The 15,462-nt window shown below is 39.1% G+C and overlaps 1 protein-coding gene across 32 annotated transcripts in view; it reads left to right on the plus strand.

The window, feature by feature from the left end:
- The window catches only part of NRCAM (neuronal cell adhesion molecule), a 79,413-nt gene that overhangs the window by 21,767 nt on the left and 42,184 nt on the right, over positions 1-15,462 (plus strand). For all 32 annotated transcript variants that reach the window (XM_045565414.1, XM_045565427.1, XM_045565400.1 and 29 more), the window contains 5 exons: positions 1,048-1,179; positions 8,728-8,871; positions 10,969-11,080; positions 12,451-12,617; positions 12,712-12,859. In XM_045565414.1, the coding sequence (XP_045421370.1) occupies positions 1,048-1,179; positions 8,728-8,871; positions 10,969-11,080; positions 12,451-12,617; positions 12,712-12,859 (703 nt within the window). The remainder of the gene's footprint in view (positions 1-1,047; positions 1,180-8,727; positions 8,872-10,968; positions 11,081-12,450; positions 12,618-12,711; positions 12,860-15,462) is intronic.

A 15,462-nucleotide genomic window follows, 5' to 3' on the forward strand; every position in this document is an offset into this window, starting at 1 on the left:
TACTGGGGCAGTTTTAACATATGTCCACACATTCTTTAATACTCCTTCCCTAAGGAGATGGAGTTTCCTCCACCTCTTCTTGCATGTCGGCTGGACGTAGTGACTCGCTGCTAATGGACAGAGTATGGAACCAGGAAAACAGTAACTTTGCAGTAGGGAGACCTGGCAGACACGCCTAAGTGTTGATAATCCAAGTGATGAATGTTGACATTCACCAATAATCAATCATGTGGCCTTCATATATTCCCTGCTATGGTCCATCACCTCCATGGTATTCTCGAAAACCCCAAACCTCAGGCTAACTGTGAGAAAACATCAGACAAACCCAAGTTGAAAGGCATTCTACAAAATAACTAACCAGTACTCTTCAAAAAGTGTCAACATCATGCAAGACAAGGAAAGACCAAGAAACTGTCATATTGGAGGAGACACGACAAGTAAATATAGTATGGTGTCTGGGACAGGATCCTGAGATAGAAACAAGACATTAGTGGAAAGACTAGGGAAATCTTAGCAAAGTGTATAATTTAGTTAATGGCACTGATGTTAATTTTTTATTTTGATAACTATACCATGTATGATGTTAACATCAGAGGAAGCTGAGTGAAGGGTGTATGAGAACACTCTCCATTACCTTTGCAATTCTTCAAAAATGAAGTGTTTTAAATCGCTTCCTAATTTTATAATTACATGTATTCTACAGGGCTCAGAATTTAAATTCATGTTTCTTAGCTCTGTCTTTACCTGTAAATTGCTCTACAGCCTTAGATAAATCTGTTACCTCTTTGATGTCTGATTAATCTTAATGTAAAATGATACAATGACATTTCTATCAAACAGATTTAGAAATAGCACATATATGTCAGTGAATTTCTTTAAACATTCTTTTGTGTTCTTTGAAGCATCACTTATAAATATATTCCTTCTAAAAAATGAGGCTAACAAGTACTTATTTTTATTATTAAACTAGTTCAATATATTATTTTGCTAAAATACTCGTTTGATTCAGATTTTTGGTCTTTTTTTTTTCCTCTTCCTCGAATAAAGCGGCTCCATACTGGATCATGGCACCTCAAAATCTTGTGCTGTCACCAGGAGAGGATGGGACCCTGATCTGCAGAGCTAATGGCAAACCCAAACCCAGAATTAGCTGGTTAACGAATGGAGTCCCAGTAGAAAGTAAGTTGCCTTGATTGGCTCTAGTTGCAGTGTATTTTCAGAGCATATGTACATCTCAAGAGTGAACAAATGGTGATAAAAAATAATTCAGGCTAGGAAAGGAAGCCATTAATATGCTAAACAAAGGCACCAAATTACATTTAGACTTTTATTTTCTTCCCATTAGATATTTATTTTGACGTTGAATAGTTTATGCTATTGACATAATGGTATGTGTTAATTGGGAGTTGGCAATATTTCCTCTGTTTTTTACGTGGATGATGGGAAGAATCACAGGGTCAGAAATAAACTTCAAAAAAAATTTCAGATGATCTTCTTTGTTCAAAACATCAAATGATTCATGGAAACACCACAGGAGTCAGAAGAGATGGATGGGGATGCTAGGCATAGAGCCAGTGGATATGACAAGAATAAGAAACATGACTGTTTTAATTTAAAAATTTTCAGTCCTAAGTATAGCCTGATGTTCCCAAGTTCTCCAGTCTTCAGAGGTCACCATCTCATTTACCATCCAAAGAACACATCCTCAGACTCCAATCATATGCAGGATGCTCAATCTTTGACTAGCTTTTCCTCCTTGAGTACTGCTGAGATCACCCTTGAGCAACACTATGTAGCCTACCTGTGCTTGTCACCTACTCAGCAGCATTCCTGCTCTGCTGCCCCACTCCCTGCAGTTCCTCATTGTCTGTCTTCTGCAAGCTTCCCATAACAGTCCCCGAAAGTGTGGCCACAGGCCCTTCCATCAATCTGCCAAATCACTGCCAAAGACCAATTTTACAAAACTTGGTTAAAGGCTTGGGGACAGTGAAAAGGAATTATGGTAAAGAAAAAAAAAACAAAACTTAAAATGGACATTGCAGCTCATTGCTTCTGGATTCCTAAGCCATGGCCATGAACAGAGAGCCCACTGGCCCTCCACTTCCTCCATCCCACCCACCACCAGCAGCTGCTGACAAAATCTTTGAACAGTTTACCCTATTTGGAGTTCAGACCTCGTAGACCCAGAGACAGAGAAAATTGGTTTCTGTATCTCACCCAGCCCCAGGTTCACCCTCCCAGTCATTACCATGATTATCTGCAAAGATATTCTTCACACACAATGAAGACAACCTTCAGGCTTGTGATATAGACCAAATTGGCTCTTGATTGCCTCCAAGTCAGAATCAAAAGGTTCCCCTTTTACGTAACTAAAAGGTCTACTGAGCTGAGTTTCCCAAAGCAATGCACATTCTTCCCCCTAAGATGGATCTGAAAACTGCTGGCAAATTTAGAGTGGCACAGGTCCCTGTTTCTCACCGTCAAGGTCTAACAAGAGCAGAGTTACACTGAGTAACTGCACCCTGTTCCGTGAGGATTTATTGGGCATTTTCTTGTGTTATATAGTACAGTCGTTATCAGATGCTTTGAAACAGACAGCCTGTGTTTACTGTAAAAAGAAGATGTTCCTGGGAAAAAACAGATTCTAAAGAGGCCAGCAAATGGGGTTTGGGTATTTTCCCTCCCAATTTTAATCATGATTGAGATCAGGAGAAACTGCAGAGAGTAATTTGTGGTTGTGTATCAGGAAGCTGTTGCCACTCTCAGGAGAATGGGAGTAAAAACTAAGAGAAAAAGTGGAAGAAACCCAGAACTAAAGAAGAAATTTGATGGTACAATGTATGACTTTCTTAGGAATGCATAAAGAATGGCAATAAATGACGGCGCATGCTCAGCACTTTCACAGTGTGTTTGCAGCTCAGAGGTTCTGCCCCGATTTATGGGAGGTTAAAAGTGCACCTGAGAGCCAGACTCAGCAAAACTGACAAGTGGGAGGGACCATCCATCTAGCCACTCAGCAGGGAATGCGGGGGAGCCAGGGCATGTTGAAATGATAAACCCTTGAGCTCAGCAGCCGGGATGCGATCCTGAGACTGATTTTGCTCCCAACTTGCTCAGTTTGTCATCCTTCTACACTGGCCCCCTTAGTCTGTTCCTGCTGCTATAGCAAAATACCTTAGACTGGGTCACTTATAAACAACAGAAATTCATTGCTCACAGTTCTGGAGGCTAAAAAGTCCAAGGTCAAGGTGCCCGCAGATGTGGTGTATGGTGAGAGCCTGTTCCTCATAGCTCGCATCTTCTGTGTCCTCACATGGCAGAGGGGCAAACAGGCTCCCAAAGCCTTTGAGAAGGGCACTAATCCATTCATGAGAGTGGAGCCCTACTGGCTTAATCACCTCCCAAAGGCCCCACCCACCTATTAATACCATCACCTTGGGTGTTAGGTTTCAACACCTAAACACCTGTGTCCCTGTGGAGGGACACAAACATTCAGACCATAGCACCAGCAAAGGCAGTGCCTCTGACAGAACCTCACAACTCTAGTTGTATTAGGAGCTTTAAACACACACTTATAGACACTTCCCTTTTAAATGAAACTTTTGTGGGGAGGACCAACTGCAAAAGACCAGCTTTGGGGACAGGGAGTGGTAATTCTGGGGAGACAAATTAGGCCTTTCTACTATAATCCTAAATCATCTGATTAGGTCCAGAGCAGAAAGAGGGCAAAATGTCTCAAATCAGATTCCAAATCACTTCATTTTTTCCATCCCAAAAGTATTCTTTAAGGCCCCATGGGATGGAAAAAATGAGGCTGAGCACATATGATTGGAATTCTACAGCTCCAGGGTCCCTTGAGTGCCTCAGACGAGTCGCTCTGGTGGACATGCAAGAAGAGGAACAGCACACGGCGTGGCAGCAGAGCGAGGGGCCAGGCCCCACTAGGCTGCCCCATGGTGCCGGGAGCAGGTGCTGCATGTTAATGCCAAGGTGATGTGGGTCTTTCTCCACATCTGGCGGCCAAATCGAAAGTGCATGGGTTACTGTTCGGACATCTCCTAACTGCAAGGTGATGGACTGGCGGGGCCCCTGCACAGCTCTCTACACACTGAAACTGCAAAGCCACAGCTGTTCCCCGCCGCTGGCCCTCAGCAGCTGGCCCGTCTGCAGCTTCTGCTGAGTGGCTTCCAGGTGGACACTTAAAAACAGCTAAGTTCAAAGTGAACCACACATGCCCCCACCGTGTGTTGACCTCCCCTGCTCCAAAATAAGGAGTAAATGAGGAAGAAAACTATCCAGAAAATTGGTAGAGATTTGAGGAGCTCTGGTGCCTCTCCCCTTTCCACCCTGCTTGGGAGTTGCCCCATGAATTTAGAGACCCCTGAAAAGAATTGCCTTTGAGGTTTGAAGACCATGCTGGAAACCGGATAGTGCTTGTTTCTCGTCTGCAGTCCGCTGGGTTGTGCACCCCACAGATGCATCCAGCAATGCTGGGGGCACAGGGGAAGGATGGCAGAGAGACACAGAGAGGCAGGGGTAGGAACTGAGAGCAAAATCTGCTGCAGTGTGCAGCGGCACCGCATTAGCATGGTAAGGACGCCTCACCTTCACGGGGGCCTCGCATAGGCCCCAGAAGTTAGCTGGGAGCATGAACTGGCTTGCTAACTGCACTCTCCACCCGAGACACTGCAGAAACTGTGGGCGGACCGGCTGCTGAGGGTGAAGGGCAGGGGAACAGCTGTGCCTCTGCAGTACTGTCATGCAGGAGCTGTGCAGCACCCCGGCCAGGTGCCTGAAGTTTGTCCCCTGACCACACAACAGAGACACAGTCAGGGGACCATACTGCAAGATACGCAGCCTCCCCACTCGTGACTTGTGGGTGCTCGCCTAAGGGCACTGACTGTCTCCTCCTGCCTCCGCAGGCTCTGGCTGCCAAGTGCACGTAAATACTATAAAAAGATAAGTGGGAACAGGAAGAGGGAGGAGTAAGACTTTTCTTTTAGCAAAATGCAATATTATTGATTCGTGACTGTTCGTTTCAGAACTCTGGAACCTACTGTTTTACAGAACTGAAAGAATTAACTCCAAAAACAACTGGTCTTTTATCTCAATGTCTTCTAAAGCTTTGTCCTCCACAGAGCTGGCCAGGTTACTTAAGACTTTCCTTTGAAGCAAAAAAAAAAAAAAAAACTATATTCAATATGAAATTTGTCCAAACCTCCTAAAAGTATTTTTAAAACAATCACCAGAAGTCAGGAAAAAGAACACAGCTGCAGAGAGCTGGTACTGAAAGAGAACTCTGATTTTGCCATGTGATGAGAGGGTGTGAAGGTAGGACCCAGGACCAGAAAGAAAATGAGCTTGCTATCAGCAAGATGGGCAAAGCACTTCCCTCCTGCCCCCAGGAAGTTGCCTTTCAGGACTTCAGAATCACCCTTAGGTAGCTGTCCCTAAGTTCCTTCCTCCTCTCAGTCTTCCCCACTGGAACATCCATGGCATCCGGGTCCTGGTCCCAAGGCCAAGGCCATGGCCACTGTGATTCCTATCTCTGTCCTGGGAGACAGTTTGAGAGTCTAACACTTGCAGATCTTCAGTAGTTTCCAACATGAATTGTGTTAGATCTCTCAGGCTCTTCCGCATGAAATGTGTATAAGATCACACCATTATTATATTAAAAGGCCCCTTTTGTCTCAGATATGAGGAGGGACAGGAACTGAGAAGATGAGAATGGGCAGAAGACCTTCTGCCACAGAGACATATTTTGCTCACATGGAAAGGAGAGACTGAAAGCCAGTGACACAAAGCAAGCAGCCCGCGGAATGGAGGACTAGTCCAGAATATTCCCACAATTCCATCAAGGCATCTTCCTTCTTCTTCCCTTTTGCAAAACTAAGGGGCTCAGTTGACATTTCCTTCTAGGTGATGGAATAAGTAGATGAAAAGGAAAATTTAACTCTTCACCAGAAATTTGTCATACATTATGCCCAAATGTTCAGATCCCAGGAAACATTTATAAAGTTGACCCGCTCAGAAAACCTGAGCATCAATCTCATTTAAACAAACCATTAAGTGCTCCTGTTTATAGTTTCTCATATTCCAAAATGTGTGTAATACTATCTGGTTAACCTATTTCATAATGTGTTCTTTTTAAAATAAAATTATACAATAGATGTAAAAACATTTTCAAGATTGATAGTACTCTGTACATGTAAGTTGGCATTATTATTATTATTCTCATTATCTAAATGTTAGAAACATTTATGGTTTTAGCCAGCCATGTCAGGAGAATTTGGTTAAAAGGAAGTGTTATCTGAAGGCTACCAGCCCAGTTGTAGACCTTACCTTTAGGGGTTTAAGTTATGCATGGTGATTCTGTACTCCTAAATTTCTTTCTCCAGTGTTTATTTACAGCAAATGAAGTTGATTATTCCCAGAATTAATTATTATTCCTTTGGATAACTTGTGTTTGCATGTTGGAGAGTTACTCCTACCCGGTAGCCAGCAAATAGTGTCCAAAGCTTTAAATGTCTGTGCTTTAGCAATTTTATTCTGTGTCCAGCTACCAACTGGGCCTCCATATGTTACCATGACAGTCCCTGGATTTGTTTGCATTTTTAAAAAATAAGTACTTAAGGAAATGTAGCCCAAAACCCCAGGGAGAGAGATCTGCTTATTCATTACTCTTACCTAAAGGGTTTGTTTTATTCCTAAATACCTTGCCAAAAATAAATATTTGAAGACTACTCCATTTAGTATAAATAAGGCTGATACAGTCAGATGGCTTTCAGGCAAAAAGTATCTTCCTAAAGAGTTGACAGCAAAGAAAAGTGCAATTGGGAGCTCCAGAAAAGCTTTTCGAAACGGTTTCTGTTTATGATTAAAGAGTCTCCACTTAGGGAAAATTGTCCTACTGGCTATATTAATTGACTTTCGTCTCCCATGTTCGTGGTGGTATAATTTTTTTAATTATTGTGGTTAAAACACGTAACAAAATTTACCGTCGCAACCATTTTTAAATGCACAGTTCAGTAGTGTTAAGTATATTTACATTCTTGTGCAGTAGATGTCCAGAACTGGAACTCTTTACCCATTAAACATCACATGTTGGTGTAACTTTTAAAAGCTCAATATACTCAAGGAATTTGAGGAGCTCTTCTCACACAGTCTGCCACCCATCCAGAGAGCTTCGGCCCAGACCTCTGCCTGTGCCTCATCACAGTCTAAAACACCCAGGCCCAATACTCCACTGTCTGGCATATCCAGAGGTGCAGTCAGGGCAGGCACCAAGAGTCCCTGAAGAAGTCCCAGCACTGAGTGCCCAAGTGCTGGTTCCCAAAAATGGAGGAAGGAGACCACGGGCCAAGGAATGCAGGCAGCCTCCAGAGGGCGGAACAGGCAAGGAAGTGGATTCTCCCCTAGAACCTCCAGAAAGGAACGTTGCCCCACTGATACCTTGGTTTTAGCTTAGTGACGCCCACATCAGACTCTTAACCTACAGAACTGAATGATAATAAATTTGTGTGGCTTTAAGCACTAAGTTTGTGGTAATTTGTTACAGCAAGAGTGGAAAACTATTACAGAATGAGTGAGCAAAATATTTTGAGTATGTATACTAAAACAAGGATGAATACTTTTAGTTTCATATTTTTATTCAAGTGGGTTAATAAAGCACAGATGAACCAAATATTTTTTATTTTAAAGTGATAAAGGAGTCTAAATGCAGTGATAAATATATCTTAGATGCACATCCTTTTCCTATCACCAAAGAAAAAGAAATGGCGTTTAGAAAGAAAGTAAAGGCTCTTAACTAGTTCAAGTTGCAAAAGCAGTTTAAGAGAAAGAGTGCTGTTATTTGGTTTTGACGTTGATCAGCATGCTGAGACAAGAGATCTAAACCCCTTTTAGTGTACTTTTAAAGCAATGTAAGGTCACAACCTAAGGTTTAGCATTCACAAAAAGGATTTCATCTCTAATAGCACAGGAGTTCCAAATTGTTGGGCCTTCCCTAGACTAAATCCTCACATATTATATTACCTAGGCAGTTCTATTTCACTTCAGTAAGAATCAGTCGTGGTCCTAACATTTTTTTAAGTACTTAAGAAATTTAGTTGAAAACACTGTCCTTAAAAGAAACTTTACACAACTTATTTCTACTTCGGCCTCAGGAACTTCCAAAACAAGAAAAATAAATATTTTCACATTTGATTATTAGCCCTATATTTATTTATGTACTTATGTATTTATTTATTTATTTGTTTCAAGAAGAGGCTCTCAAAAGGGACAGGTTTGGATGAGTGAGCGTGTTTCAGTGTTTTTTGACTAGCTTTTTGTGTCTCCTGATCATTAACTTGCCTCCTCTTAAATAACTGCAGTCTCTTTGTGAACAAGGCAATGTTTTCCTGAATTTGTGGTACAATTTTCACCTGAATTTGTGAGTTTTTTTTTCCTGCATCTCTTAAAGTAATATTCAGTGTTGCAAAATCAATCTGCTTAAGACTAAATGAATATTGAGCATATACTCATGCTGATATACGATAACTAAATTCAGAGGAGAAAAATTAATGGTTTCTGCCTGACTTCTAGTCGTCTTCTTGATGCACATACCTGAATCGGTCTGTATTTATGTCCTCCTGACTGGAATGTAGACCTCAAGCTTTACAAGTGTAGTATACATCTTTTAAGCAAAGAGGAATAAAATATATACTTTCTGTTTTTACACCCGAACAGTTGCCCCTGATGACCCCAGCAGAAAAATAGATGGTGATACCATCATTTTTTCAAATGTTCAAGAAAGATCAAGTGCAGTATATCAGTGCAATGCCTCTAATGAATATGGATATTTACTGGCAAATGCATTTGTCAACGTGCTGGGTAAGCTCTCTCTTTATTAAAGACATGGCAAATTAAATTAATGACTGCTGTTATTTTCCATTCGTTCAGCAAAAATATATTTGGGCATCTACTATGCGCAATGCACAGTGTCCAGAACTATGAGGGATATACAAAGATGGATAAGACACAGATCTTGCCCTAAAGGATATTGCAGTCTGGTCTTAATGTTCATTCATAACAGTTTTTATAATGGCAAATTCTTCATTGTGGAAATAATAAAATAGGCTATGCCATTCACAGATGGTTAGACTAAGTGTCAAACCCATCAAAAGGAAAATAGCATTTGTCTGCTATTAGTAACTGAACATTACCACTCTTCCATCCTTAGAAACTGACAAGTTGATTAACAATTTCATGATTCTTATTTTTAAAAAGTAAGCCATTAATTGTAATCCTTGGCCTTTATCCAAGTAATGGATATAAATTTATTTAATTTGTAAAAATATGTTTTAAAAATGTGACATACTCAAACATATTATCAAATGGTTGGTTTATGTGAACATTGTACATCTAATATTGGACAAAACTAGCAAAATACCACATTTGTTAAAATTTATGTGAGAATTATTTTCATGGTGCCAGGGAATTGTACTTCAACTCTCTGGAATGAATATGCTCCCTTTTCAAACAAAAGTAATGTCAGGAAGCCAACAAATACTTGGTATTTTTCCTTCATGCTTGAAATGAAGTTCCTTAATCACATGAAGAGCTAAGCAGTTAAGATATTAGTGGATGTTGAAGAAGCAGTTTTGACCAGTTCCATTTTTTTTTCTCTACTTTTATGAGTTCAATTTTTTTAGATTCCACGTATAAGTGATATCATGCAGTATTTGTTTTTCTGTATCTGCCTTGTTTCACTTACCATAATGTTCTCTAGGTTCATACATGTTATCACAAATGACAGGATTTCCTTCTTTTTTAAGGCTGAATAGTGGTCCATTGTGTATATGTACCGCATTTTCTGTATCTTATTCATCCACTGATGGACACTTAGGTTGATGCCATATCTTGGCTATTATGAATAATGCTGCAATGAACATGGGAGTGCAGATATCCTGACATACTGATCTCATTTTCTTTTGATATATACCCAGTAGTGGGATTGTTGGATCATATAGTAGTTTTATTTTTAGGTTTTTTAATATAAACAATCTTCATACTATTTTCCATAACGCTGTACTAATTTACATTCCCACAAACAGTGTACAAGTGTTCCCTTTTCTCCACATCCTCACCAATACTTGTCTTTCATCTTTTTGATAATTGCCATTCTAGTAGGTATGAAGTGATATCTCATTGTGGTTTTAATTTGCATTTCCCTTGTGATCAGTGATGTTAAGCATTTTTTCATATGCCTGTTGGCCATTTGAACATCTTCTTTTGAGAAATGTCTATTCCCATCCTTTGCCCATTTTAAATCAGGTTAATCATTTTCTCACTATTGAGTTGTGTGAATTCCTTATATAATTTGAATATTAACCCCTTATCAGACATATGGTTTGCAAATACTTTTTCCCATTCTCTAGTTTATCTCTTCACTCTGTTGATTGTTTCCTTGGCTGTGCAAGCTTTTCAATTTGATGTAATCGCATTTGTCTATTTTTGTTTTTGTTGCCCTGGTTCCATTTTTTAGTCCTCACACTCATCACTCTGCTGTTGTCTGCCAGTTTGTGTGTTCCCAGCATTCCCACCCACTAGGGTTATGATGGGTCGGTCATTCAACAAAAATATACTTGGCCATTATTTTTGTGCCAGACACTGTGCTGGAGATAAAATGATAAAAAGTCCCATTCCCTGGCTGCAGTGAACTCACAGTATTATAGAAGATACAGAGAAGTAAATCAACAATTAATATAATGCCTGAGCAAGATGTAGGCATGAGGCAGAGGGAAAGAAAATTGTATTTCTCTGCCTTGAGTGACTAGTAGTATCATGCTTGATAGGGAATATGGGGGCAGAGACATGTTGGTTGTGCTTTATCATAAACTTTAATGACTTTAAAACAAAATGTAATAAATATATTGTGGGCCTAAAATGTATTCTAATATTTGCTTTACCTTTGTAAAATATTCTTAGCTGAGCCACCACGAATCCTCACACCTACACATACACTCTACCAGGTCATTGCAAACAGGCCTGCTTTACTAGACTGTGCCTTCTTTGGGTCTCCCCTCCCAACCATAGAGTGGTAAGTAGTGGCCCTATGGGTTTTGTTTTTATTTTCTTTTTAATACTTAACATTTGCTAAAGCCTTCACATTTCTAACTCTGTTGGATTTTAGTCAAAAAACAAATATGGGGAAGGCAGTGCATAATCTAGCATACTATTAATTATTAATTTCATTCACAAATATTTATTAACTACCTGCTCTGCTAAATACTTTCACATATATTATCTAGCAGCACACTCTATCAACCACAAAGCTACTTTAAAAATTTAAGGCTGCTGTATTTTACAGTGGCACGGAAATCCCTTGGGACTTTGTCAGTAGTCCCTGGAGGGACTGGTTAGGGGACAGTCCTTGATAATAAAATATCACGAAGTAGGGGAGGTTTTTATAATCTGAAAAGCAGAATTTGTTATTACCACGGTTCACTTTAGTACCTCTCCCGCCATATATGCCTGACTTGGATCCAACCAAACTCTCCTATGTTCTTGAAGACAGAGGTCCCACTTATGACCATCCCCTTTCATACACTACTCTTGATAGAAGTCCTCTAGCTCCTCCTAGCATGCTTTCTTGAGCTGGAAGAGACAAGACTAGAATGTATAGACAGTAGCTCAGAAAGAATGAATAAAACAAAATTGAAACATTCATTGATTGATCATCTGTCAGGTCTCAGATACTGTGCTAGGCTCTAGCTACTGAGATGAGAATAAAAGCAGGGTTAGGATTAAAGAGAAATCTTCCCAGGTCTCCACCTTAACCCCAGAGAAGAGAAACAGGGATGCTTGTGTAGGCAATTTTCTATTGAAGGTGATGACTTAACACTTAGGTAAGAGGTTGACTTTGCCTCATCCCTTTTCTTCCATCTTCACTTCTTCTATCTGACATACATGCTTTTTTGTTCCTTCCCTAAATATTTTCCTATTCATACTTTCAAAAGTACAAACCTTTTAGCCTTGAAATCAAAATCTCTTTATAACTGTAGCCTGTACAGAGAGTTACAAATACATCACAGTTGAGGAGAAAATGTCAAAAAGAGCAGCCTTCATTCTGACTATTTTATTAACTATTATATTTAGAGATAAAATAGGTAATAATGTGTTTATTAAATTGTAGATCTCTCATAATAAAAAATTACAATATAAACATTATGTTTTATCAGCATAATTCTACAAACACTATTTATTGTTGAATTTTCCAGTTTTAGGTCTTGTCTTTGCATTTACCTCACTGACATACAAGCATGCAGTGTACTTGTGCAAATGCCAAATGTCTCTGGGCTTGACTTTTAACACAGACCATGGTAGCATTGAGCTTAATGTGGCATTTTTTGTCTGACTTTAAATTATGATGTGTTTTTAACTCTCATTGTAATAATTTCTGTAATGAAGGTTTAAAGGAGCTAAAGGAAGTGCTCTTCATGAAGATATTTATGTTTTACATGAAAATGGAACTTTGGAAATTCCTGTGGCCCAAAAAGACAGTACGGGAACTTATACATGTGTTGCAAGGAATAAATTAGGAATGGCAAAGAATGAAGTTCACTTAGAAATCAAAGGTAAGGTAAAGATAACAAATTGTTTTCAAGTGTTAGATGACTTTGAGCAAATTCTCCAGCTTTGTCAATGGATAACAGTAACTTTAAATTTCAGATCCAACAAGGATCATTAAACAGCCTGAATATGCAGTTGTGCAAAGAGGGAACACAGTGTCCTTTGAATGCGAAGTGAAACACGATCATACTTTAATACCCACCGTCATATGGCTGAAGGACAACAGTGAGCTGCCCAGTGATGAAAGGTATTTAAAGATGATTTCTTTCCTTTCTCTTTAAGCTGCTCTTGAACTAAAAAGCCGCTTGCCTGGCTGCTCCATTTATTGTATTATATAAAGACTTAATGCTGTTTTTAGTTTCTGAAGCCTGCTGTCTCCAACATAAAGAGATATGCATTTTCCCTCTACTGTAAAATATTTGGACCTAAAATGGTATCAAGTGATTGAAATAGGACCCTGAAAATGTTTATCTTTGTATGTTAGTCTCCTGTGTAATTTGGGATGAGAAAAACCCTTCAGGCCTTGGACAACGTCCATTGTTTCATACCTTGAACAGTGAAGTCTCAACAGATGTTTTCATTACCATTCTACAAATAAGCAGAAATGTGATCTCTTTAATGAACAGAGAGTGTCTGAATCCTTATCAGTATTTTAAAACACACTAGTTTTTATTTGGATATCCAGTGGAAAGGGAAGGAGAAACAAAAATAGATAAAACATTTACAAGAGCTTTAAGGTACTACCAAATTTCAAAGATGGCTGACCAGAGACACCAGCTGCCAGATCATCTCAGAAGGAAGGAAAAGTTTTAGATAAAAAAGAAAAAACACACAATCATAGATGAGGTGTAAGGCTGAGGGAAATGTGCCAGAACCTACAAGAGATTCCATGGGAAGAAGTTGCAGAGCAGAACAAGAAAGAGAAAGATATCAGTAGAGGTCAACCCCCTGAGAGGCATGGAATCCAATAAAAAATATAGGTAGAGTGGTTTGTTTCTCTGTCCCTCATATCTCTGACAGGCTCCCGAGCTGCTGGACAGCCTTTCTACCCTGATGAGCCCAAAATCTGCTGCCATCAGGGAACTGGGAGCTTCTTGAGGACAAAGCACCAGACTGCAAACCAAATCCAAAGCCAGCAGAAAGAAAGAAATAACTAAGGACAGAGCAAAACTAAACAAAATGTAAAACAAAAAAACAATACAAAAGATCATGAAACAAAAAGTTGGTTCTTTGAAAAGATAAACTAAATTGATAGACCTCTTGCTAGATTAACCAGGAATAGAAGAGAAAGGCCCCAAATAAGCTCAATCAGAAATGAGAAAAGATATATTACAACTGATAACACAGAAATACAAAATATCATCTGTGAATACTATGAAAATCTGTGTGCACATGAAGTCAAAAACATAGAGGAAACAGACAAATTCCTGGAAACACACTACCTCCCAAGATGCAATCAAGAAGAAATAGAACTCTTGCACAGACCAATAATGAGCAATGATATTGAAGCAGTAATAAAAAATCTTTCTACAAGAAAAAGCCTCAGACCAGATGAATTCACAGCCAAATTTTACCAGACCTACAAAGAAGAGCTGGTACCCATACTGCAGAAATTATTCTATAACATTGAGAAGGAGGGAATCCTTCCCATCTCATTCTGCAAAGCCAGTATTGCCTTGATAGCAAAGCCAGGAAAGGACACAACAAAAAAAGAAAACTACAGACCAATAACCCTTATGAATATAGATGCAAAAATCCTCAGTAAAATACTAGCAAACTAAATTCAACAGCACATCAAAAAAAATAATAATAATCTACTGTGACCAATAGGGCTTTGTCCCAGGGATGCAAAGATGGGTCAACATATGTAAATCAATAAATGTGATTCACCACATAAACAGAAGCAAAAAAAAAAAAAAAAGACCATAGGATCATCTCAATTGATGCAGAAAAGGCATACAACAAAATTCAGCACCATTTCATGATAAAAGCCCTCAACAAACTATGCATGGAAGGAACATATCTCAAGATTATAAAAGCTATATATGACAAACCCACAGCCAACATCATACTGAATGGGGAAAAGTGAAAGCATTCACACTAAGAACTGAAACAAGATAAGGGCGCCCACTGTCACCACGTCTATTCAACATAGTGCTGGAAGTCCTAGCCAGAGTAACAGGCAAGAGAAAGAAATAAAAAGTATACAAATCAGGAAAGAAGAGGTCAAACTATCACTTTTTGCTGACAATATGATCTTATATCTAGAAGACCCCAAAGACTCCACCAAGAGACTCCTGGAATTGATAAATAAATTTCAGCAAAGTTTCACATTACAAAATCAATGTAGACAAATCAGTAGCATGCCTATACACTGATAATTGTCAAACTGAGAGTCAAATCAAAGAATACATTTCATGGTAGCTACAAAGAAAATAAAATATCTAGGAATATACATAACCAGGGAGGTAAAAGATCTCTACAAATAGAACTACGAAACATTGAGGAAAGAAATCACAGACAATACAAACAAATGGGAAAAAATATCATGCTCATGGATCAGTAGAATCAACATTGTTAAAATGTCCACACTACCCAAGGTGATTTACAGATTCAGTGTAATCCCCATAAAAATACTAACATCATATTTCATACTCCTAGAAAAAAATAATTCTACACTTTGTTTGGAACCCAAAAAGAGCCCGAATAGCCAAAGCAACCTTAAGCAAAAAGAACAAATCTAGAGGTATCACATTACCAGACTGCAAACTATGCTAAATGGCTATAGTAATAAAAACAGCATGGTATTGGCTGAAAAATACAGACATAGACCAATGGAACAAAACAGAG

Source organism: Lemur catta, chromosome 11 (genome assembly GCF_020740605.2).
Source record: "Lemur catta isolate mLemCat1 chromosome 11, mLemCat1.pri, whole genome shotgun sequence".
Lineage (NCBI taxonomy): Eukaryota > Metazoa > Chordata > Mammalia > Primates > Lemuridae > Lemur > Lemur catta.